We start from the raw sequence: 26453 nt of genomic DNA, 5'->3' as shown, positions 1-26453 counted from the left end.
TCTTCTTCAATCTTAAGGCCGTCTTCTGTGTCTGGGACAGGAAGCCGGGACAAAGCGTCTGCTACTTTGTTGTGTTCCCCACGCCGGAACTGTACAACGAAGTTGTAACGCAGCAACCGAGCAGTCCACCTTGCAATGCGAAGTGGTCGTTGTCCTCTGCGTGAGCTACGACACACTCGCATAAAGTGGCCACGGCGGCCGCATGCGAAGCAGGTTCTACCGCGAGCGGGGCATGCCGTCGGTTCACAGTGACGTGTGCCGCAATTACCACAAGCCTGCGTATTTTTGCTGTACTGAGCATCGGCAGCGTTGGTATCTGAAGATGGCGAGCTCGTTTGACGAGCGTGCGGCAAGCTAGGGCGGCTCTGATAAAGGGGGCGTGCCTCGTTGCTGTACCGGCGACTATCGCGCGTGTTTTGTTCGGAAGCGTCATACTGACGTGGATGTTGGCGTGTGATGCGCTCAACGGAATTAGAAAAGCTTCCGACTGCAGCTGGGCTCGCTCGCTGAGTAGCGCAATTTCAACGGCACGGTCGAACGTCAATGTGTCACCTTCCAAGAGCAACCGTGATCGCAACTGCGGGGATGCAACTCCGGTAACGAACTGATCGCACATATTATCGTTGGCTTGCTCGGCGAAATCGCAAGAGGCTGCCAGTTCACGAAGCGCGAGGGCGAAGTCGGGATGGACTCACCATGTAGCTGACGGCGCTCTCGGAAGTGATGTCGTTCTAGGCGAATGTTGCGCGCGCCGGTGAAATGTCGTTCCAGAATCTCGCGGGCCGCGTCGTATACGTCTGGGAGACTCGTCGCTGCTGCTTCTTGCTTGGAGGGCACGCCACGGTCTTTGACTTCACCGGTTGAGGTAGCGGCGGCGGCCAACGGCTCAGTCGTCGGTAGCTGGGGTGCGGTGGGCGTCGGTGGAAGCGCATCGAAAATACGTTGTCCTTCCGGGCCCAGGCAGTGCAACAGCAGGGCTCGACGGCGGGGCGCGCAGGTCGGCCGCTCCAGACGCGAGAAGAAAATTCTCGAAGAGGCGTATCCAGCGGGTCCATGGTATGGCTGGAGTGCCCGGGGCGGCGAGAAAGGGGGGCGGCGGCGAAAGCGCGGCGGAAGCCATCGCGGTGTGATCGAAAACCTCGTCGCCAGATTGTAGTGTCGGCAACACGGCGCGACTGAGGACAACGAACACACTCAACCCATGCCACACAAGACTCCTTTATTCCGGTGACAGTCGTATTTATATATGTCAGAGGTGGCGCCATCTCTTGATGACAGTTGAACATAACTAAAGTCACCTAGTGTCGACCTTCGACACTACAGTTGTCTCCGCCTGTTTCGCAAGAAGTACCGCGGCTCGGGGCTCTTCACTCGGTTTCGAGCGTTCCCAGCCGCCGGCCGCGGCTCGGAGGGGGACTGATAGTCGTCCCCATGCTCCTCCCGTGACACGTAACGTTTCAAGTCGCATACGTGCACTGGTCCGCCGCTCGGTTTGCCTTTCATGTTCGCGAGCCGATAAACAAGCGAGGAAACCTTCTCTCGCACTCGGTACGGCCCGGACCATTTCGGTGCCAGCGAGGCTGCAAACTGTTTGCTAGCGTCGCTAAGAACATGATGGCGTCGCAGCACCAGATCGCCCACTTCGTAGTGTACGTTCCGATGCGAGCGGTCGTACTGCGCCTTCTGTTGTGCCCTAGCAGTGCCGAGATTACTGCGTGCTTTACGTAAAACTTCCGCTAGCTTCTCGCGCAACTGCGCTGCGTATTCAGCTCGTGCTGATGACGCCACTGGCACTCCACTGCGATCCGCGAGTACAGTCTCCATCGGATTCGGCAGTTCTTCCCAGGTTTAGAAAAGAAGGCGCATACCCAGTCGAGCGGTTCACAGTCGATCGCAACGCAAACCCGATCTCTGGAAGGTAGGTATCCCAGTCCTTGTGCCTTTCAGAGAACGCGACAAGCATGTGCTTGATGTTGCGATTAACTCGTTCCGTGGGGTTCGACTGAGCATGGTAGGTGGTTGTTTTCTTGTGCTTAATGCCAAGCGCGGCGCACGTGTCAACAAACACCTTCGCAGTAAAATAAGACGCGTTGTCTGTTATCAACTGCTCAGGGAAACCAAACCTGGTGAAAACCTCCATCAACTTATCCAAGATCACACGAGCCGTCAGCTTTCTAAGGGGGAAAAGTTCTACCCACTTAGTGAAGTGATCCGTGATCACCAGCAAGAATTTGTTTCTGCTAGGAGTTGTGGGGTACGGTCCCATTACGTCACATGCCGCGATTTGCCAGGGAGTCTGGCTGTTGATCGGCTGCATGAGGCCGGGCGGTCGTCCGCCTCGGGGCTTGACGCTTTGGCACACGTGGCATGAACGGGCGTAACGAATCACATCCCGCTTCATGCCTGGCCAGGTAGCGAGGCGACACAACTTAGCATAAGTCTTAGGGCCGCTCGCATGCCCAGCAATGCACGAGTCATGAAAGTAGCGAAGCAGTGCTCCTCTCAACTTGCGCGGTATAACGACCTTGAATGACTCACTTGTGTCATCGTCGGATGGGATGTACCTCAGCAGGACGCCATCAGAATCCAGCAGATAAGAATCCAGCGCGCTCACAGCATTACCAGCTGTTGCCGAGCGCTCCGCACCGACAGCAATACCAGCTGCCCCCGTGTGCGCGGTGGCCTCGCCACCCGGCTCCCGGAGCCCGTCGAACACCTTTCGACAAAACGGATCTTTCTGCTGAGCTTCTAACAGCTCCCTTCTGCTGAAAACAATCCCCGCGCTAACAACAGCCTCTACGTGGTTCACGCTCGTGCCTTGAACTGACGTTTGTTCTACTGTTTCCGTTAGCGCTACTTCGAGTGTCTCGCTCACAGTCCGTTCCGGGTCAGTCTCGTGACGGACTGGAGCACGCGATAGTGCGTCGGCCGCGGCATTGTTCTTGCCCTTGCGGTAGCGTACGGTGAAGTCGTAACGCTGCAGAAGCAATGCCCAACGAGCCAGGCGGCCGCTTGGTTCGTTCAAGCGCCTCAACCACGTGAGCGCCATGTGGTCCGTCTCAATAACAAACGCCACTCCGTCGATGTAATAGTCAAACTTACGGAGAGCGAAAACTATCGCGAGACACTCTTTCTCTGTTACCGAGTAGTTCCTCTCCGCCGGCGTAACGAACGGCTCGCGAACGCAATCGGTCGGAGGGCACCTCCTGCTGAAGCAAAATTGCTCCTAAGCCCAGGTCGCTTGCGTCTGTTTGAATCACAAACTCCCTGTTCAAATCGGGTAGCTGCAGTTCAGCCGTGTTAGCCAGCAACTTAGTGAGGCGACGCAGTGCGGCCTCCTGCTCTTGACCCCAAGCCCAACGCTCGCCTTTCCTCAAGAGCTTTGTCAAAGGCGCCTGCACTGCGCGCAGTCTGGAATGAATTGGCGATAGAAGTTCGCCATCCCCAGAAAGCGCCTCAGCTCGCCGATGTCTTTCGGCGACGGATAGCTGACTATCGCTTCAAGCTTACCCTTATTCGGCAAAATGCGACCCTCGTCAAGCGTGAATCCCAACAATGTTATTCGGGTCGCCGCTATCTGAGCTTTGTTCGGGTTCAGAGTGATGCCCGCAGACCTCAGCCTTTCTAGAACGTCTCTTAAGTGGCGCAAGTGCTCATCGAACGTTTTCGAGTAAACCACTATGTCGTCTAGATATGCGAGGGCGTGCTGCCACTTTGCATCTCCCAGAACTTGGTCCATTAGCCTCTGATAAGTAGCGGGAGCCCCCACCAAGCCAAAAGACATTCTCCTGAATTGAAAAAGTCCCCTGTGGCATGTGAAAGCTGACTTCTCTCTGTCCCGCTCGTCCATTTCGACCTGAAAATATCCGCGACTAGCATCGAGCGTCGTAAAGTACTTCGCCCCGCCTAGGTTGGATACTAACGATGAAATGGATGGAAGAGGGTATGCGTCCTTCTTCGTAACCTCATTCAGCCTGCGGTAGTCTACACAAAGGCGATATGTATCATCCTTCTTTGGAACTAGAACCACCGGGAAACCCCATGGGCTGTTTGACCTTTCGACCACGCCTGTGTCGATGAGTTCGTCCAAGGCGGCGTCAAGTGCTTTCCGCTTAGCCAAGCTAATCGGTCGGGGATTGCATTTCCAAGGTCGTGCGTCACCCGTGTCGATTGTGTGCTTGACCAGCGTAGTGCGGCCCGGGCGGTCAGTGAAAATCGCGTCGTACTCGTACAACAGCGACGACAGCTGCACCTTTTCCCTTTCTGGCATGCTGTGTGCATCTGCCAAAAGCGGGTGCACTGACCTTCCCTGTACCGCGGCACATTGTTCTGGCGGGGTTACTCGCTTACTCCGCGCGCTTTCCTCCTCTCTCACTCGCGCTGCTCCCTGCGATTGGCATGCCGTTGTCAATGCGGGTGCTTTCGAGAAAAGCTTTAGCGCGTCGCCGTCGCGCTCTCGGTAACCCCTCTTGCAATGTCAATGACAATCCCTGACTTGGCGAGAAAGTCTCGACCCAGGATTAGAGGCATTGACAAACCGGGAAGATGGACAAAGCGTTGTCGCCTCACGCGTCTTTCCCAGCGGATCACAAGTCTAGCCGCACCGCTCGATTGCGCTGTGCCCGAAGCAAGGCGGAAGGTGGTGTTGCTTTGTCTCAAGCGGATATTGTTCTCGCAGAGATGGTGCAACACCTCGTCCCCAAATAATGAAGCGCTTGCCCCAGTATCCAAAAGTGCTACAAACTTCTTTCGAGCTATCGTTAACTCGATTAACGGTGCGGGCGAGTCTACGGCATCACCTGCGCGACAGACTGTAGGTGCTAGTGATCCGAGCGCATCGGTAGGACTACTGATCGCCGCGCGGTGCCCGACGTGGTTCACCGGCGGCGTCGTCCGTTTCCCGAACCGCGTGTTCGCTCCTGACCGGCGTGCGGCCGCATTCGCGGGCGATGTGCCCCGGTGCGCCGCACCGGTAGCAAGGACCGCGGAAACCACGCCGGCCGGGCGCTCGTCGCCACGATCCGGCGGGCCTCGCTCCGCGTTGCGCCGCTCGTCTGGGCTCGTCTCGACCACGTGCTCCTGCCGCGGAACGTCACGTGCAGGCGCAGCACGGGCCGTACGAAGCGCGTAAGCGTAGGGGTCCAAAGCGCGGTCTGACAGTTCCCAACCGCGCGGTACGTGCTCATCAGCGAACGATGCTGACGCGTTACCCCTAAACGCCTCTGAACCGACCGCGCCACCGTTCCACGCGCAGCGAGGCTCGAGTGACTGCGCTGCGGGTGGAGGCGGGCGGTACGCTCGCGCCGCGAGGATGTCCCCTTGTATGCGCTTCGCTTCGGCGGCGAGCTCTTCTAGGTCTGCGAACTTGCATCCCCTGAAGTGAGCCGCAAAAGTCGGGTGCGCTTGCCGTGTAACGCGCTCGACTTTCTCCGCGTTGGTGGCGAGAGGGTTAGCGAGGCGATAAGTTCGTCCATCGCCCGTACGTACTCCAGCAAGGATTCGTCCGGATGCTGTGCGTAGCTCCAACTCCCTCCTCAAACGCCACTCGTAATTCGCCGGAAGGAATTCGTCGCGGAAGCTCTCGCGGAACTCTTCTACCGTGCGGGCACGATGTCCGGTCAGTCGGAACCATCGGGCCGCTTGCTCTGTCAGCGACACCGGGACCACACGCGCGAGAAGTTCGGCGTCGGGAAGCCCCATTGCTTGCTGATAGTAGAGCAGTCGGTCGAGATACTCATTCGCGCTCCTGCAGTCGTGGTAGCCACTGTAGGTAGGCATGTCTACCTTGACACGTGGTCCCGCACTTTGCGAAGGAGGCTGCGCTGTGTTTTGCAATGCGCTGGCTAAGCTCTGCATAACTGACAGCGCATTCTGCAAGAGTACCTCGCTCGAGGGCACACTATTGCCCGAAGACGCGACCACATCTGCGGCTTGTGCCGAAGCAACATGTGGTGGCATCTCGCTGTTCGCGTCGCGAGGTGACGGGGTGCCCGGCGTGGCGCTCTCCGTCGTAGGCCTAATCTCTCCTAACGCGGTCTCTGCAACACCTTGGTTGTCCTGCGTGAAACCAAAATTTACGCTGTCGGAAAGTCCAAACAATGCCCCCGCGTTAGCCATAGGATCGACATTCTGCGACGCGACATCAGACAACATGAACAAATCCTGGAATTCAGACATGCCCGTTGTCCTACGTTGACGGAGCGTCGGTAGTCGCTCGCGTCCACAAAACTAGCCGCGTTGCCAAATTCGTTAACGTTGGGCGCCAGAGGGGGTCCGCTCTACGTACGGCTGGTGCAGAAGCCTAGCTCCGGTCCCAGCCGCAAATAGTCGTACCGTGTCAACGTCCCCTTCCCGTAGCGCGCGTCATCGCAGCTACGACGGGTTCGGGCGAATAAGGCAACAGGCTAGCACAACAAACAACACTTTATTGCTACGTTAGCAATAACGCGTAAATGTCGCGTAGAGGGATAGTCCGCTCTCGTAGAAGGGTATGGCTTACACCTTCGGTCGATGATCGGCTCGCGGGTCTCGGGGCGGTGAGATGTTCCTTCGTAGGTCAGCAGGGCACGAGAGCGTCTCTGCCTGGTCGGCAGTTTTGTTCACCTCCCGTGTCCCTCCCCACCGCGAGGGTTGATTCCCTCGCAGGGCGAGTTCCCTTTCCCGCGAGCCGGGATGCGAGGATTAGCGCGAGGAGTAGCGGGAAAGAAGGGGTTGTCCGGAAAGGGCGACTGTGCTCCTCTCCTAGTGGTTCCTTCGCTCCCGCTGTCAGTTCCCGATCGCGCCTGCCTTAAGGAAAGGAAATGGGCGCGCGTGCTCTCCCACACTATAGACCATGCGACCAGGTACGCCATCACTCGAGCGCTCCCCACCAGCACTGCTACTGACGTTGCCGACTTTTTGCTCCACGACGTCATTCTACACCATGGCGCTCCTCGTCAATGCTCACCGATCGTGGCCGCGCATTTTTGTCACGAGTCATTGATGATCTTTACGCTCTTCCTCAACGCAGCACAAGTTGACCACTTCCTACCATCCCCAAACAATGGCCTCACCGAGCGCCTAAATCGCACTCTCAGGACATGCTCCATGTATGTCTCATCTGACCACCATGACTGGGACCTGGCGCTACCTCACGTGACCTTCGCTTACATTCATCGCGTCTGATATACCGGTTACTCACCTTTTTATATGCTCTATGGCCGTGATCCGACGTTACCACTGGAACCCTACTTTCCGGCTACTACATCTCCGCCGAGCGAATACGCACGGATGCTATCGCTCGTGCGACCACGCGCGTCAGATAGCCCGCTCTAGGCTGTGGCTTCACAAGCAGCCCAGAAGACCCTCTACGACAGCAGGCATGTCGACGTTCGTTTCTCGCCTGGCTCCCTAGTTCTCCTGTGGTGCCCGGTTCGTCGTGTTGGCCTGTCCGAGAAGTTGTTATCCCGCTACATGGGTCCGTACCGTATCGTCCGCCAGGTAACGGACGTCACCTACGAGATCGTTCCCGTTTCCGAGAGTAGCCCGCCTGCAAACACGCCCAGTGACGTAGTGCACGTCAGTCGGCTAAAACAATACCGCCCTCCTTCTGAAGAACATGGTTAAAGCGCACCGAGACGGCGCTTTTACCGCCGGGGGTAATGCTACGTAGCTAACCCATCAAGAGCCAGACATTCTGCGTACAGAAGATGACAAAGAGGACTGGCCTGGCTGTCTGCTGTGGGTGCTGTCCTCCATCTTGCGCGATGCTGTGCACATCAGTGTAAATACACTTGTAGATAGTCACGCCTCGTGTCATTTTACGTAACGATATCACATGACATCGTCACTTTGCGTTGCCTCCGTTATTGGTGGCACGATCACGGAGGAAGTGCAAAATCAGGTGAGGTGCTGAAAGCTTTTGCACGGGGGTGGGGCAGGATAGGCACATTCACTGAAGAAAAAGAAGATGGCTTTCGCCTTTGAGTCGTTTTAGTCTAATGCATAAGGGACCCTGTGAGTTTTTGAGTGAATGGTGAGACTTACTCTCCGAGAAGTGCTTCTTGCAAACGTAGTCACGACCCGTGAGCTCTCTATCTTTCTTTGGTATTGCACAAGCCCATACTTCCAACCTCACTGGGTCACTAGGAACTTTGAAGCTTGCGTACCTTCTCCTTGCAGGATGCGTACCCACCGTTACAGTTCGGTACGACACGTTTCCACTCCATCCTAAAGGAGCAATACTTCTTCACGGAGCAATACTACTTTGTACGTGCCTTTGTTGTGGCGTGAAAAGCGCGCACAAAGTTTGAGAAGTCAGCGTCGCGGAAGCCCTTGAGCGTGCTAAAGAGACAGAAAGCCTGCAAATCGTGAAGAAATGCATGACAGCTTGCCCGCGCGAATTGGAAATTTTCCTCCCGAGGCCATCTATGCAAGCGTGCGCTCAACATGCGAGCGAGGAGCTATTCATGCAGCAGACATCATCTGCTCAGGGGCCACAACTAGCAGCTTGTTTCAAGCGCTGTGTGGCCTATAATTTGGGCAATATCTATTATTAACTGCAGCTGAAATACCTGTCACATCTGTCGATTGATGTCACAGACAGAAATCTGAGAAATCTACAATATACGAGGTGGTATCACGACTTTTATACGTTGCATTTATAGAAGAGCATGTAAAACGATGGCAACCGCGGAAGGGTCATCTGTCGTGCTGCGGCGAAATACACATTTCCTCCGTGACGCTATTGCACTGCCCTCACGGCTGAGGCGGCCGAGAAGTTTCTCCTCCCAAACTTCTCTTGCCTAGGCAGAGTGTTGTGAACGTCTATAGACATCAGACTCTGGGGTTTCCGAGACGAGTGCGCACCTGTGGGAGCAGTATTGGGTAGTACAGACCGACTCCCTCGCTAGTTGCACCTGTGGGACCAGGTGCAACTAGCGAGTGCGAAAGAACGGTTGAGCTAATTATTGTGTGTTTGCGCATTTAACACTCGGAAGGAGAGCTGTGAATTTCTCTCCGCTAGTCGGATGCTCCATCGAACCACCATGAAATGCTTGCTGGATCACTCGCCAGAACGACGGCGAAAACAACAGACGAGACTGCTCCGCACGCTACGAAGAAACACCGCAGTCAACGCTACTGTTGCATTGTGAATTGCCACGGACGTAGAGGACTGAATAACAACGTTCAGTTTTACCGATTTTCATAGTTGTCGGACGAAGAAGGCGAGAGCGCTGGATAGACGGGCCATTGCGAGCGTGTTGGGTAAGCGAAGTACCCGTATTCTCCCGGTCGCATGAGAAAGTGTGATAATGTGCTCTGCTGTTCTCTTGCATAGCCCTGATGGAGAACTGTGGTAACCTTGGCTATGAAGCTCAGCAGGTGCTCTGATCGCAGTGCGTGCCGTGTAACACGAAGTGAGGAGATAAAGGCAGACTGAAGAGTCATGATACGCACACCGTGACATCAGAGTTTATTGTCACCACACAGCATCGCGGATGTACATTCTTAAGGCTCAGAGTTCCAGTTCTAACTAGCTAACACGTGCGTCATACAAGTAAATCGTAAAATGTTGGTCGTGACCACCTTCAGGCTTGTTTTGCCCACGGCCACCGCGATTGCCGTAGCTATCTCGAGGCCACGGTTTTGCCTTTGGTTGTACCCCGCGAAAGTGGACACGCACGTATCCCCATTTGCGGTATATACAAACAGGATAGAAGCATCAAGATACCATTTGAGGATGCGTAATAAAACAGTCCAATGCACAGGAAGAGAGACATAAATTAAAGGAGAATGCAACCGACAAGGCGAAAATTGCCAGGGCCATTCGTCCCTGATAAAGCGAGCTTTGTACCATTGATGTAAGATACATAGCTAAGTAAGTTGATCGCGTATGTAGTTCATCACTTTGGCATTACGTATATACCCGAATTAAACGCATTTAGGTGCTAGAGAACGGACATCGGAGGGCTTGCCTCGAACTCGATGTCGTGCGATGCTCGCTTGTACTTGCGAGTTGCAGCGCGCCAGAATAACTGAAACTTCTTTTACATATTGTACCCGCAGTTTGCTTTGATGAGCTTCCTACTTTTTTGAAGCGTGGATTGGCGGAAGAAGCTTTCCAGGTCCTTGATTTTCAGGGAACCGCGCCTCGACACAAACGGAAGAAGGCGGCTCTATTATGGCCTACGCACATTCGCTTGCGGACGGCCCTTTTTGTACTACCCAGTTAGCACCAGGGCTGCGATGAGGGCGCTGGTGGCAGTGTTTTTCGCAACGCCGCCTGGGCAGAGTCTGTCGTCTATTAATAATTTTTGAGGGTTAGCGTCATATGCAGTAGTTGTTACCTCACTGCAGTGAATAGTGCCGGCAGATATGTTCATCTAAAGACCTGATCTTCAAATCTGAAAACGACAACTCGTTGTCACTTAGGAAATTATGCATGAAAGACCACTGTGTTGAAGTTAGCTAACTTTGTCATGGCTTCCTAAAGAGTACTGTTAGTCGATTGTTATTAAAAATTCGTCTACATATCTTAAAGGGGTACTGACACAAAATTTCGTGGCCGAGATAGCCTGTGGGATCGATTGCCGTGAACATGCATATATCATCTGCAAATTATCAACAGTGAATACAGTAGCTTGGAAGGTATTTTAAATGAATTTCGAAGTTTGCGTGAGCGATCAACACCCTCGGTGACCCCCCTACTTCCCTCATGTGACCACACTGCAACAAGTTATGATGATGTCATAGCCGCCATTTTTTTTTTTTGCTGCGTTCGCTCCAGCAGCCTTTCTCGGTGGCTGCTCGCGAACTGGCGGAAGTGCGTCACAGTTCTGTGTGCTGACGTGATTGAGTGCTGCACTCATTAGCGGTGATAGTCGCACCCGCATAAATACGCATGTACAAGAAAGAGGGAAAGGGTGTCAAAATCACCTTTGCACCACATATTGCTTTGCGGCAACAGCACCACTGCTACCACGAGAAGAACACTATCTCTTTTTGAGACAACGAAACAGATGGGCAGCTCACACAACCTTCGCTTTTGCTAATTTCAAACGCCTCGACAATTTCTCTGGTCAGCTGATCTGAATTTCTTACAATCATTTTAGTTGTATGAAAAATGGGCTTACAACCGCAGCACATGCTCAGCCTAACAACCTCAGTTGTTAGTAGCGCTGTGTCCTCGTGTCTTTCTTTACGTCCTCTTGTTTCCTTGTGCTGAAACAAAATATGCTGTGCCAACTAGCCCACCAGTCAGTTTTATTGAATATTCTGGCTGTCATGAAACGGGTAGCGAAAGCACCCAAGTTAGCAACAATGAAAGGGTCTTTACCATCTAGATGGAATTTTCATTGCACCTTAATTTCGTCATAAATTGATTCGCCTATTCTCTACAAAGTTAGGTGCTCTTTTGGAAACATTCTGCTCCATTTGTTGGACAGTAAACTGTTTACTGATGATCAGAGTTACTTGATCAATTGCTTTTCACTTCTCAGTTGTGTAGGATTTACTGTCCTGAAAGAGGTAGTGAAGGTGCAATACGGTAAAAGCCCGGTACTGCGAATTTTGCGAGGTCACATGAAGTAATTGTGCCACCCGAAATTTGTATCACCAAAAAGTACAAAAAAAAGTGAATTTATCCGTCAGCGTTTTCTTCTTGCCCCAATGTGGGTCACAAAATGTGCGCACGTGACCTCATATTGCATGCCTCAGCACGTCAAGTGCATGTTGTGTTCCGGCCCCACGGTGCACAACCCGCATGTCACACAGCCGTCATCAGCAATGACGAAGTCATACTAAGTGCAAGTAGTAACTCTCAGCTCCCTCCTATCTTCAATTCGAACTGTCACCTCTTTAAATCCCGTTAACAGAACTTCCTTGAGTACACAATGTGCAGGTTTTGCTTCTTTAGTGTTACATGTTATGTAGTCATGCTAACCGACACTTGTGCACGGAGTGGACGGTGTGAAACCTAACTCCTTGTTGAGGTCAGTTCATTTTCTCGTCAGATCTTTGTTTACCTTATGCAGGAGGCTTTCGCAACGTGTTGGTGAGGAACATATCAAACTCCCAAGATGAGCAAACCATGTAGTAGCGTGAAACGGATGTGAAACTTCAAGTGTGAAGAGCTGAGTTGTGCAAACAGCACATGCGCAACAGGCTTTGAGGCGAGACACAAGCTGGAGCTGTGCAAGGGTTGCTGGTATCGCATATTTAAAAAAATATAAAAAGAGAAACTGAGGGTCGGTTTGTTATGGCGCGGGGAGGATGTGCATGCCTTGGAGCAAGCACGCAGGCTCTTGAAGGCTGGCTGTCTGTCTCGCCCTTCATCCCTTCATGCGTGCTGAGAATGGTACAGTCCACTCGATGGGGGACCAATGAGAGTTGCTCAGCTACTATGGATGCCGCCCAAATCGCGCCTGTCTCTATGTTAATAGAGTGTGTTAATAGACGGATAGCTGACGCACGTGGGAGCATTCTGTGGATATGGAAAGCGTAGATTATTTCTCTTGTTTGGGTGCCGGAAAAGAACGATGGTTTTGTTGAGTTGGGAATGCACCCGCACTGTCGACGGTGACGCGCTAGGTGTGAATTGCAACGTTCATCAGTTGTTTGTTCTTTCATGCATGCATTTCCTGTTGCCTTTTGGTGTGCCATAAAACTTGGCCACTTTCTGTAAATAAACTTTAGTTCTAAGTGAGCGCTTGTCTTGTCTAGCTTTTTGTGTATTTTGTGTGTGTTGCACTTCCAAGCACCTTCATAGTGCGTTTTGGCCGAGGAGTATTACAAATTCGTACCAGATGTGGTTGTATCACCAGGGTTTCACTGTATGCCCATTAATGTAGCTTTCAAGTCGTTGGTGTCTGTGCACTGCTCTGAAGCGTTCAATGGAACGCAGGTGCACTGCATTCTGCTTGCATTATTGTCAACTACTGCAGGAAGTTCCCGTTTCCCTGTTCACTCTACCACCATCTCTTTTCGTGCTGTGAATTGGGACTTGCCCATTGTTAACTTCGCTGCATAAAGCACACTGAAAGCCCATGATAATGCAACAGTGAATGTCTAGTCTCGAAACATCGTTGAATGTTGCATGGAATGTCCATGTGGGCTGTCGAGCCCTCTGGAAGACTTGCCAAAACTGTGGTGTTCAACGATTGTTCATCTTACCCTGATCTTGTTTGGCTGTCTGGCAGGAGGACTTTGTGGACGAGTCGCCCGAATCGCCAGTGCCTCTGGCAGCAGCCACCTGGGATGGCTCTTCTCCGAACCCAGGTGCTCCTCGTCCCTCGGACACCATCGAGGTGCTCGGCATCGAGCGGCTGCTTGGCCAGGTGCGATATTTTTGCCTCGTTCACTCCTTTGAATCTGCCTGCAATCTGCAGAGTTTGCTTTCTCTTTATAAATTTTGTAAATTCTTATTTCCTAAAGGAAAACTTTCTTTTTTAAAAATGGCAAAATCAGTATTTTTTGGGCTGCTCCCTCTTTAATTTAGCGGTGATACTGTAAAGACCGGAATATAGGTCGAACCCCCCACTCTAACTATTGAAAAATCGAAAAAAAAAAAGTACATGAAACGGCCAAAGTATCAAAAGACGCCTCACCGTGAAACAAAAACAATTTCAAATGGTGCACAGTGAAAATGCCATTAATTTACACATGTGTTTACACGTAAGTTCCACATGGCAGAAAGCCAAAAGATGGACTCAAGCATTATCTTTGTAAAACGTCACATCCGTTTTGACAGCATTAATTTGGATTGGATGTCCCCAGTAGCAATCACAATGCGAGTGCAGCTTCCGGTTAAACTGTGCAACCTTCGCCTCCAGCTGTAGATACGCTGCAGTCTGGCACCGAAACAAAGTTTTCTTCTGATCGCTGCGTGTCGTGATGTGATCCTTCAGTGTCCACCAGTAGCGAATGCTTCTGTGGCGTACTCGATCTGCCCCCGGCCGTAGCCATACGTGCCGCTGTAACCAGAGCTGCCGGCATCGCAGAAAGCAACAAAGAAAGAGTATCTGGCGAGATTGGAGCAGCCAGAACATCCATGCAAAGATAAACTAGCAGTTATTGTTTGTTGCTCACGGCTCCCGCTCGCGTTCAGGTTCACGTGAGCTAGCATCCCAACACACCTTGCACACACTTCAGACCAGATTTTTTCGTGCCTTCGCAAACTTGATCACTGTTTTCTTGAACGCTACGGTGAACTGTCGTCCACCACTGGCAGGTTGAGAACAAGAAAAAAAAGCACCTCTGAGTCCAATAGATTCACAAGACAACAACAAAAGCGCAAAATGACCACCCACGGCACAAGGCTGTTAGTAACAAAGTGACGCTGATGATTGCGATAGCGATGGAGGCGGTTGACTTCAGTTGCCCATAGGGGCCAGACTTGGGCTGTTTTGGAAAAAAAATTCAACCTATATTCCTGTTCTTATGGTAAGTTGGTTTGCACATTAGACATTAAATGTCTAAGTTTTGGACAAAACTGCCAGGAGTGGTACATCAGCGTGACGTCGTGCATGTCTACAAGTTATTCGAATTTCCTCTTTAATATCGGGACCCCTATGGCCTAGTAAGTATGTCTCCTCTTGTTTGGATGGTGGCTGTGCTGGCTCTGCCAGCTAGGCATTTGCACAGTTCCTCACACAATATCGAGGTAATCTGCAGTGGCTGCGAGGGATATTCAACATCATTGATTGCTTGATGTGTGCATTCTTCCTGTGGGCCTCGTGCTGGAGGTTGCATAACTCCAAACTCCCGAGATTCATAAGATATTGGCAGTCGTGCTGATGCGATGTTGCCTTCCACTAAGTGCAGCATATGCCATCCGCAAATGATTAGAAGTTCTTTTACGCTTGACCTCTGGCTGTGTTGAACGTTAACAGAAAACCATCATCATCACGAATGGCCTCTGCCTTCAAAGTGCCGAATGTTAACAGAAAACTCCGCTTGGCAAAGTGCAGAGGAGAAAGGAATAAAACAAAATCTTGGCAAGGCGGGATTCGAAGCCGAGTACCTGTGGTCCGACGGCGAGCATTATAACCTCTAAGCTATGCACCCACGCTTGCAGAACATGCATTTATGGGAAGCATATGATTGCGTTGTTGTATGGGTTTTCTATGGGGAACTTGCTGTGGGTGAGACAAAGAGAATGAGATAGATCTAAAGAAAGGAAGAGATCGAAAGAAAAAAAATTACAGCATATCCACGGGTGAATGATGAAGAGCTTGGGCGAAGCTCCTGAAGCAATCATGGTCTCGGGATCGGCTTCTCGTTGAGCCCGTTTCGCAGCAGCGTCCTTGGCGCGCACCGTCTCGGGATTCGCCTGGCTGCCGCCAAGCGAGCGCCCGCCGCTGTGCATCGTTCCTGCTCCACGAACGATCCGACACGTACGGCGACGATCCAGGAGAATGAGAGAGGCGCTCGCTCCCCGCGCAGCAGCCAATCGGAGAGCAGCGGCACTTCTAGCGCCATCTAGTGTCGATTCACACAAGCGCCATATTGCACACAATTCTATTGGACCAACGCCATCTAGGAAATGAGACGAGAAATGGTGATGACGACACAGATTGTGTACAGCGCCATCTAGAATATTGTCCCTGAACTGCAATTTGCACGTACTTTATGAGACAGCGCCATCTGCCGTTTACGCCGGACAACGGAGACGTGACAAGGTTAGACTAAGAGGAGCTACGCCCCTAAAAGTTATCTTTCTTGTCGAGGCAGCTATTTAGCCCGGATAATCATGGTCCAAAGGCGAGCACAAAGAAATGGCACACACTAACAGTTAACTAACAGTTAGTTGCTAAAATTTAGATGTGGCTGTGCTAAAAAATTGCTTCTCCTTTGCTTAACTTGCAGTGGTTTGCTGAGACCCCGCAGCTCTGCTTTTCATTGGTGTTTGCAATAGCAGAGCCATGCCTAATTTTTCTGTCACTAGTGCTTGTTTGAGTCGGGGAAGTGTTAAAATTGTGGCGAACACTGCCAAATGGTTAACCCACACGCTTAATTGTTTTTTGTGCCTCTTTGCTTAACTTGACTTTCCTGATAATTCGGCCATTCTCATTGGTTGCTTTGTGGCCGAATTAATGGAGGTCGACTGCACGAATGGGAAAAAAACGGCATCACATGCTTGTCTTGAGAAACAAGTGTGTTAACTAGACGTGACTGCCATCCCTCTTCCCCGGGACAGGTGCAGGAGTATGTGCAGAAGCAGCGACACAATGGCAGAAGCCACCGGAAGTCGGGAGGCCCTCGTCAAGGCCGCCTGCCCATGCTGTGCTCGTTGGAGGCATCGCTGGCACCGCTTCCTTCCGCACTTGTCGCCACGACTCTGGGCGGAGACCGGCTGCCGGCACCAACCCGTCCACAGCCGGAGACCCAGCCAGAACCGGAAAGAGAGCGCGAGGACACCGCTGCTATGGACCCCTGGGCCGAGACCGAGGACCTGGGCTCCACCATGGTCTTCTCGCCGGAGGAACTGCTCGAGGTGAACTCGCATTTTTGACATCTGTTCGATCTAGTAGTTTGTTATAAGCGTGGCACGGCATGTGATTAGGGCAGTATTCATTAATAAATGCAGCTAGAAGGTCATACAATTCTGTGTATTGATGCTACAGGTGGAAAGCTAGGAAAATTTACAATACATGAAACAGTATATTGCGGTTTTTGTGCATCATGCCTATACAAGAACATGTAAACAATGGCAACACGCCCGGTGCATCATCCATCATGTTACAGTGAAAGCTTTATCTTCTCGTTGCTCGAATGTAGTTTTATCATGCCGCCCGCACGCGCTTATGCGGCAGAGCAGATTCCTTCTCGAGTACTACTTTCTCTGCGGTCCTCGTGCTGGCATGTGATTGCGTAGCTTGCCTTGTCATATCAGACATGTACCAAGTTTGTGGGTGCTCGAAATGGGCCGGCTGCTCTCAAAGCACACGGACAGTCACGCCGTCGGGCAACAAACGAACATGTTTACATTTATTATCAACTTTTACAACAGCGAGCTTGCCAGACGAATCTAATACGCAATACATTTTTGATGGTTCACAATGCTAAAGGGACGAGGACAAAGTATGAAGAAGGCAACAACACGAGCACTGACACACGACTAAAGGTTTCTTGGAAGGAATGTCACAAATGAATAGAATACAAATTCAGCCACGCCTCAGCGGAGCGACTGAGTGTGTGCAGCAGAGTCATCCAAGTGATGTCAAGATGCCAGAACACATAGACCATATGTGTGCGTCCAGAAAACAAACAAACAAAACTAAAAGAGTCGCAAAGAAACCTTTTTTCCTCGCGTTAATCAGGGTGACAATCTCAAATTGAAAAATCCCGGCACTTTTTCTAATAATTGTTAGGGTTTAACGTCCTAAAACCAAGATATGATTATGAGAGATGCCATAGTGGAGGGCTCCGGAAATTTCGACCACCTGGGGTTCTTTAATGTGCCCCTAAATCTAAGTACACGGGCCTCAAGCATTTTGCACCTCCATGGAAAATGCGGCCGTCGTGGCCAGGTTTCGATCTCGCGACCTGCGGGTCAGCAGTCGAGCACCATAACTACTAGACCACCGTGGTCACTAATACCCCTGTCACACGGGGCAACTTAAAGGGAGTGCACTTCGCCGCTAGTGCCATTCGCACACTGTCACACGGGAACGTTTAGTGACACTCGCTGCAAAGCACACTTGCCGGCGAGTGCGTTCGCCAAACTCACTTTGCCGAGACTGAGTGTCTAGCCTCGACAGCAATGGCTCGAGAATAAATGAGTTATTATCCGAAGCCGAGTTCATAGCATTTTTGAACTATCGTTTTCTTTATTAGGAATATTCTTATGCATTAAAACATTCTATAACACAAAAACTACTTTGATATTCTCGTTCTCGGGCAGTTTACACCCACGACCGCCAGGGGCATGCCCAGCGCACGCCGTGCAATGGCTGCAGCTGCCGCGTTTGTACGTAAATTTTATTTTAAGGGTTGGTTATAGCTGTAACACAGTATTGCTTAAAAGACATTGCCTGAAATAACAAACATCTGTTGTGCTACTTAATTACCGATCGCCATTACAATCATTTCCAAAGTGCACTGTCCTCTCTCGTGTAGCAGCGCGCTGCCAAAGTGCCATTCCGGGGGTGTAAGTGCACTCGCTCAAAATGACACTAAACTTGCCAGTGTGACCGGGGCATAAGGGCAACAGACAGATGGCTGATGCACCTCTCCCCTTCTCTGTTAATGTGCACAGCTTCCATTATCTCCCTCATGTTCTGACCTTTGTGCCAGAACAAACAATCTGTTTCCGTCACCATTGGCTCATATCCACAATCTGTGCAGTGTGATGACAAGTGCAAACTGCCTGTAGCCCTCAGAGAAGACACATGCTCTTTCAACCTAATCTTCATGCATCGCCCTGTTTGTCCAATACGTTAGAACCTTGTTGATACGTTCTTGCTTAGTACGATTTCCCGTCTTCTACGCTTGAAATCATGAAAACTAAAAATAAACCAATAGAGCTACAGTCAACGACCGATTTTTCGGACCCTCAAGGGACCGCGAAAATATCCGAAAAATCAGGCAGTCCGAAAAAGCAAATGTGCCCCCAAAATGCTCACTTTATTGCTTACTATTCAGCCGGAGGGCGGAAAAAGTGATTTATCTTCTTCTGGACCATGCTTCGCTTCCGTGCGAGCACGTTCGCCCGCATTTCGGCTAGAGTTGTCGTGTCGCTGTAAGCGGACGAAAGAGTTGCGAGTAGAGCTGTGCGAATAGCAAAATTTTGGGTGCGAAGCGAATTCGAATAATAAAGATTGAGTGCGAATCGAATCGAATAATTTCGAATAATTTTCGAATATTTCTCAAACATTTTTCGAATAATTCGAAGTGAAATTACAGAAAAAGTTGCAGAGAATCCCTAAGTATGTTCTTGTGAGATAGAAACATAAAAGTGTTTCTTTTCGCTAGGTTGAAGCGCTGGTGGGTCATATTTCATAGTTGTCTTTCTTATCAAGAATGAGACAATGTAGAGGCCGAATGGTATTTATGTACATGATTTGGTGCAACCAAAGTGTTGCCGACAACACTTTACACGTGATAGGCAGAGATGCCATTTCCTCAGCCTCTCCTCCTCTTTCAACTGCTGTGGAAGGCCAACTGATGTGGCAGACAAGGGTGTGCTCTCTTCAAGTCCGGAGTTCCAAATCTGCCTCGTAGACGTCAATATAAGAACATCTGAAATTTTGGATGCTAAAAAGCTTCGGCGTCCAATTTTTCGCACTTCCTGCCCAAATTTCAGGTCCAAAACAGCATTAATTGAGCCCCCAACTCTGCCACATCTTTCATCTCCATATTGGAACCAGCGTTTTCTTGAGTTAATACATTTGCGACCGTAGCGGAGCTTGAAAGGCAGCTTTGCCGCAATACGGGGGTGATGAGGTGAAGCATATTGAAAATATAGGGACCACTTCCAAACGGACGTTGACTGTCTCTTGGCTAAGTTCGACCGTAATGGAGTTTGAAAGGCAGCTTTGCCACAATACGGGTGTGAGGAGGTGAAGCATATTAAAAATCTAGGGACCACTTCCAATCGGACGTTGTCTCTTGCCCAAGTTCGACCGTAACGGAGCTTGAAAGGCAGCTTTGCCGCAATACGGGGTATGATGAGGTGAAGCATATTGAAAATCTAGGGACCACTTCCAATCAGACGTTGACTCTCTCTTGCCTAAGTTCAACCGTAACGGACCTTGAAAGGCAGCTTTACCGCAATACGGGGGTGTGAGGAGGTGAAGCATATTGAAAATCTAGGGACCACTTCCAATCAGACGTTGACGCTCTCTTGCCTAAGTTCGACCGTAACGGAGCTTGAAAGGCAGCTTTGCCGCGATACGAGAGTGTAATGAGGTGAGGCATATTGAAAATCTGAAGGGGTCACTTTCAACCGGACGTTGACTGCATTTGTCTTTGGGAAGTTCGAATAGTTCGAATAGTAAAATTTCAGTGCGAATCGAATCGAATAGCAAAGACTATTCGAAAAATGTTCGAAATTTCGAATATTCGCACACCCCTAGTTGCGAGCACTTGCATCAGCTCAGCTTGCGTCGGCTGTGCTGTTGCAGGTAAGTCGTCGTCGTCATCGTCGCTCTCGGACTCCGCAAGCACTTGGCGAATGATTTCCTCATCCGTGAGGCTAGCGCACAGTTTTAACTCGCTGTCCACACACGCAAACTCGGAAAATGAGACATCTGATGGAATCTCGACGCTTGCAGTGCGAAGGTCGTCGATAAGCTGCTCGCTTCCCAACACCTGGTCGACGACGCTGTCCTCGTCCAAGGCGGCCGACTCGCCATTCAACACAAATCCCGCGTGGCGGAACCAGTTGCGCAGCGTTGTCGATGCCATCGACTTCCACGCATCGCGAGCATGCTAAGTGCCCCAAGCAAATCGACGGAGGACGCTTTTCCGCTGTCGAGGCACACCACCGCACGCGAAAGCAAGCGTGACCGATAGTTCACTTGGAGAGTGCGTATGACACCCTGGTCCATCGGTTGTAGGTCACTTGTCGTGTTCGGTGGCAAGAACTCGACGCACACCGCCTTCAAGTTGTTTATGTGCCCGTGCGCAGCGCAGTTGTCGACAAACAACAAAATTTTGCGGCCTTCTAGATCAAATTTGCGATCTAGTCTTCTCACATAGCTTTCAAAAATCTTCTGCGTTACCCAGGCCTTTTTGTTGGCCTCCTTTAAAGCACCTCGGAGCTTTCGACTTGCCGATGACGAGCATCGGCAGTTTTTCTGTGCCCGACATATTGCTACCGATCAGTACAGTAACTCGCTCCTTACTGTGTTTGCCACCATGACAAGGGTCGCCAGCAAAGGCAAGAGTCTTTTCTGGCATCAGCTTGAAAAAAAGTCCGGTCTCGTCACAGTTGAAAGTATCGTCTGGCGAGTACTCCTGTAAAAGGGACTGCAGCTTTTCAGAGTGGTAGTTCGAAACGGCGCTGAGGTCAACAGCTGCACTTTCACTGCACAGTTTTTTGAAACTGAGGTCGGAGCGCTTCTTGAAGTTTCGTAGCCAGCCGTCACTGACCTTAAATCCTTCAATGTTCATTTGAAGCGCCATCGTCTCAGCTTTCTGTTTGAGGAGGCCCCCGGAGACGGGAACCTTGCTGGCCACTGTCGACTTCAGCCATACGAGAAGGGCCTCCTCGAGCTTAGGGTAGGTACCTTGGCTGACATTTTTCTGACGACATCCAGTGGACTTTTCCGCCGCCTTCAAAACCTTCTGCTTGTTTTGATGTAGTCCGAAAGAGTCTGTTTGGAACTATGGAACTCTTTCGCAACGTCTGCCTGCGATCGGCCACTTTCAACAAGCTTGACGATGGCAGCTTTTTTCGCCATCGACATGGTGACATACTTTCCGCGCTTCATCGGAGCTCTCGAGGCCGACGACAACATCGATGATCCCTTATCCATTATGAATCAGCGCATTTAGCTAGGCAACATACGTGGAACACATGGCACACGCACAGGTAAACAGTCAGTCGATGCGTTCCTGTCAATCCAACGGTCACAAGCAGAGAAGAAAGAAAAATTTTCAGCAGCGACGCTGATGCGGAAATAGCCTCGATCCAGCAGTTCGAGGTAGCCACCCTAGCGGAGCTAGCCGCGCACGCCAGCACCGGTTCGAGCTACTGGAGGAAAAAGTAAACAAACAAGACGCGGCGGCGCGAAAAAATGCTAGCAGTCGGCTCGACTGACACTTGGAAGTCCGAAATATCGAACAGCCCGTCCTTAAGTGTCTGAAATTTCGAGCTGTGAAATCATTGAATTTATAGGCTATGTCCTGGTGCCGGTAATGTCCGAATTATCAAGCATGTCCGAAAATTGGGTCCGAAAAATCGGTCGTCGACTGTACATGTTAATACGTTCCGTTAATATGTTTTCGGAAAATACGATTATTCGCGCAGCGTTCTGCACCTGTGGCAAACTGCGGTCGTGTGATACTTTCTGCAGCCAAAAACTCTCATTCAGGTGTGCAGAAAAGCCCCTCTTGTGTACTTGTGAAGCTCCGCTGCGCGCTTCTCCACCGTGTGCAATTTCCCCCCTCTGCGTCTGCTCTGAATTGCTCGATCGCCCCTTCAGCCATTGCCTCAGCTCTCCGTCAACACACACTGACCTGATGGTAGGTGGTCATGCTGGCCTTCAAAATCTTCAACTGGCTTTCAAAAAAAAGAAAGTGTCTTCTCTGTAGCAGTGATTTCGTTCTGCGATTTCGCTGAGCACTGCAAATCTTCATCCGCAGCACTGTATGTAGATACATACTCGTTCCACACACTTTCGTTTAGACCCCGTGGCTACAACAGCCGGGAAACACTGCGGAGCTAACAATGCGACGAAAAGAATGGATGCTGTGGAACTTCTCCAGTCCTCCATGGTTCTGTACGAGACTTACGGAAGTGCACATGGCGCATGCCGCTGCTGCTGCACGACACGCTGTGCCACGTAACCATAGCAACGCCGCCATTGTGCCCAGTGCATATGGCCGATGAGACTTCATATCCTCCACACTTTCTCAGAGCGCATTCATTCTCGTGTTGCTCCACCCGCCACGCGGCACACTTTCAGACGCATTTATTTTTCTCTGGCTGGACAGTTCTGCCTACCTGCGTGTCGCCAGAACCTGCCAGGACCTGGCAGTTCTTTCCTTCCTCCGTGGCCAGGACAACTTGTTCTGGAAGAATTCTGGAAGGTTTCTGGCTATCAAACGCCAAAAAGACACATGCATGCTCGCTGCCATCTTTGTAAGGACTCGGCGGATTGCAATGCGGGCTCTTGGGTTTCACCTTCGGTTGTCATTAGGCTTGGCATTGTCTTCTAAAGCCCATTTCACAGCATGAGATGGCACGATTACGAGGCAGTGAACATACCGCCGCATGTCTCAAGTTTAGACAGCACGCTAACTGATCAGCGCGTGTGTGTGCCGTAGTACACGCAATAACCGACAGCTGTCACTTCCGGGGACGCTATCACTTTCGCGGCGGGTACTGCGATTGTTACATGCACTGCACAGAGTTACACTTGTTAAGCCGTTAGCGGCGCGGCCGTTTTCTTCACGGACGGGGCGAATCGCACGTGATCTTGCGAACGTGCATGATCGTATCCCAATTGCGTATGCTCGACAATATCGCTTCAGCTCTTTGGCAAACCTAGCCACATACAGTGGAACCCCGATTATACAACTTTGAGGGGACCATGCAAAACCGTCGTATAACCCGGGCGTCGTATAATCGAAAAACTAAAAATATTGGCAGTAGCAGTCAGCTCTGCCCAAAAAAGGGGAACAGACCGCCTCAATAGCCCATGACAAGACCCTGAGGTTCTCCATGGATGGTAGATTAAATTATTTTTGAAAATGGCAGCTAATGGCAGCATTATTTAGTTAAATGAGGTGTGAACGAGTCGTTATCCTTAAATTTAAGATATCGAATCCAACGCGCATCTTTCTCCCGACAAATCAAGCCTGAAAAGTGTCTGCATGTTTCCACGGACTGAAAACGTGAAAATATTCGGATCTCAAAGATGAGCTTTACGGCCAGTTGGAGCTTCTCCGTGTACTAGAGGGGCTTGTCTAGGTAACGACCCTGGATACGCATGCGATCGAGGCGTATCTTAAGCGATCTTAAGCCAGGGAAACTGGATCACAGAAGCGCATGAACTGCCTGGAGAATAAATTTTACATTCTAAGAAGGCATACTGTCTTACACTCTACTTTTCTGACCGACAACCTAGGGGAACTTAAGTTCTTATTTTACACTCGGGAATATTTTGTCGGCGTCCGATTCGAATAAAGAAGGCGGTGTTTTCTCTCGGACGTCGTAAGATGCGGGATCGGCGTAAAATTGCGTCGTATAACCAAGGTTTTAAATACATTATTTCTATGGGGGTTTTGCCGTGACCAAACCGATTCGTAGTAAAATACGGGTCGTCGCAAAACCAGGGGACGGATAATCGAGGTTCCACTGTATTTCCAAGCGGGCAATGTAGAAAGAACCAACGCTCACGCAGGCAAAGTTTCGTTTGATGCCACGGCGGTAGCGTTTGTTTACGTTTGTGCTGGCTGTCCCAGCGTTCGATTTTGCAATCTTTGGGCTTTGGGTGTTCTGGAATTTCAACATACGTGACCACGACATTGTTTTCTGTCGGAACCGGAACTAGTTGGCTAACCTCTGGCTGCCAGAAGTTCAAAAATTGAAGAGCCCCGCCATGTTCTTTAAGAAATAAATTTTTTTTGCCCTTGCGCCTCAAAATGGGCTTCTCAGACTCAATTTGTACTGGATTTTGTACTGTACCTTGCATGTGTACTTGTATTAGTTTCCCCAAAAGTGTTTAGAATGGGCTAACCCGCATGTGCAAGATTAACCTGCATGTGCGGGTTAGTCTTGTAAAACTTTGAGCACCATTTTTACTTGTTCGCTGTCGATGCCACCACCTTTTTAACATGAAAGTGTTTTATGCCGGGGTCAACCACGGCTCCACTGACGCATTTCCGTCATGGATATGACGTTGTAAAAAGTTCCATTGCCGGGAGTCAAACTTACGACCCCTCGCTCCGCAGCGCAGGGCGCGAAACGATTCGGCCACAAATGGCACGTTCCTTGCCATGCTAACGGCGAGCTATTTATATACACCATTTGCCGGTGGCGGTACTCAGAGATCGGTGGTACATCAGCGTGTTTTCGTTATCACTAGCGAGATGGCACGAAGGGCTCGAAGAGCGAACTTTAAAAGTCGTCGCCCCACGCGGATGAGCGCGCACCTTTACAGGGCATGGTCGCTCATGTGCGGGTGTGCGGGACGAAGGTCACTTCGCTCACTGCAGCGGCCGCTTTTGCAAAAGGAGCGCGCTTCTCACACAGAAATAAGTTGCAACTGTGACAGTTAGTTCGCGCTCATCCTGTGTATGTTCGTTCCGTGCGCCCCTTCTGCTTGTGCAGCGCATTGCAAGTTTCGAGCTGTGTCGTTCTTCGCGTGACATTACAATTTGTTGCTGTAGCATTCGTTCCTTCGCGCTTGGGGCAAAAGAATGCACAACAAACACTCAACTACATCTGTGAAGACACATTTCACTTTCGTGTTATACCGATGCCTATGACAGAGGGATCAGCCATGTTGTTTCTTTTCCTCACCAGTACTGTTTTCTGTTTGAAGAATGTCTCGTATATTAAATTTAGAATTTATTACATTCTTAGCAACAATGTGTGCCAGAGTCAGCAGTATTGAAAACTTTTTTAATTTGTGCTCTCTATTCTGTACCAATTTCACATTATTGGGCCACCGGACCCTGTGGGAAGTTTCTCATCCCGTCCTTAACTCTGCTTTTATGCAGGTACCCGAGCCAGAGCGACACCACCGCTCCTCGTCGCCACCTCTCCAAGGGCGTGTGGTCGCCCCCGACGAACTGAGCGGCGAGGACGATTGGTCATCGGATGCGGAGAGCACGGGCAGTGCAGCGCTCGAGCAACACCTGGAAGACATGGCCTTCCTGCAGGCCTCCCTGGATGCACGCAACCCACAGCAGGAGGAGGGCAGCGCACCACAGGGCAGGACGGGGGGAGAAAGCGTCGCCGAGCGCATCGGGCGCAGCGTCAACTTGGCAGCAGCCACGTCGGAGGTGAGTGGGAGCACGGATGAGGGGCACTGAATTAGGCCTGCTCTCCGAGGCACACTGACAGAAGTCTAAAACTGGTCCGAGAAGCTACTCACGGTGTTCACACTGGTGATTGCAACGCGCACTTCCTCACAACTGCAATAACTTCTGTTTACATCTGCTCCTCACGTTTGTCTTGGCTAGCGCAACCATGGTCACATAAAATAACCTTCAGCGTATCGCCACAGGTATTCTGATGACATGCTCCTGCGCTGTCGACTGGTTCAGAAGCTTTGTGGCTCCAGTCACAGAGGTGGAGAATCAGTTGTAAGTCCACCAAACGGTCACTCTTCAACCAAAGTGACCATTTGCAACCAATTCGGTCACACGACCTCTGTCAGTCGCTGGAGTGAAAGCACCCCAACTGTAATCATGGCATTCTCTGTTAGTTCAGGCACACTTGCAGTATTGCAAAACACATACCCATGCCGAGCCCCTCGATTTGTCATTCTAGACTGTCCAGAACTGCCAGAGGTGCTTCTTGTGTAGTGCTCTCATTGGCTGCCCCTCTTCAGGCAGTCCTGAAAGGTCTGGGACAACGATCCTAGCAGGCCCCACTGAAACAGCACAGAGCATAAAGTATTTAGGGCAGGCACAGAGTTGGTTATTAAAGAATCAAGTTTGTGTGAATCGCCTTTACACTCGACTTCTCAGTGGAATGCGTGTGATCATCATTTGTGCTTTATGCCTAGCAAGGTTGTAGAAAAGTTTAGTTAGTTCACAGCTTATTAAGGCAAAAGTCTTATATGCCTTATCAA

At 50.7% G+C, this 26453-nt stretch overlaps 1 protein-coding gene across 1 annotated transcript in view; it reads left to right on the top strand.

Annotated features, from left to right (window-relative positions):
* Positions 1-26453, top strand: part of LOC119376914 (5E5 antigen-like) — a 76488-nt gene that overhangs the window by 40639 nt on the left and 9396 nt on the right. Inside the window, exons 7-9 of the mRNA XM_049411505.1 lie at positions 13179-13316; positions 16178-16474; positions 25375-25659. Of these exons, the coding sequence (XP_049267462.1) occupies positions 13179-13316; positions 16178-16474; positions 25375-25659 (720 nt within the window). The remainder of the gene's footprint in view (positions 1-13178; positions 13317-16177; positions 16475-25374; positions 25660-26453) is intronic.

The sequence above is a fragment of the Rhipicephalus sanguineus genome, unplaced genomic scaffold (genome assembly GCF_013339695.2).
Source record: "Rhipicephalus sanguineus isolate Rsan-2018 unplaced genomic scaffold, BIME_Rsan_1.4 Seq275, whole genome shotgun sequence".
In the NCBI taxonomy this organism is placed as follows: Eukaryota; Metazoa; Arthropoda; class Arachnida; order Ixodida; family Ixodidae; genus Rhipicephalus; species Rhipicephalus sanguineus.
This window is presented reverse-complemented; position numbering and strand designations above follow the sequence as displayed.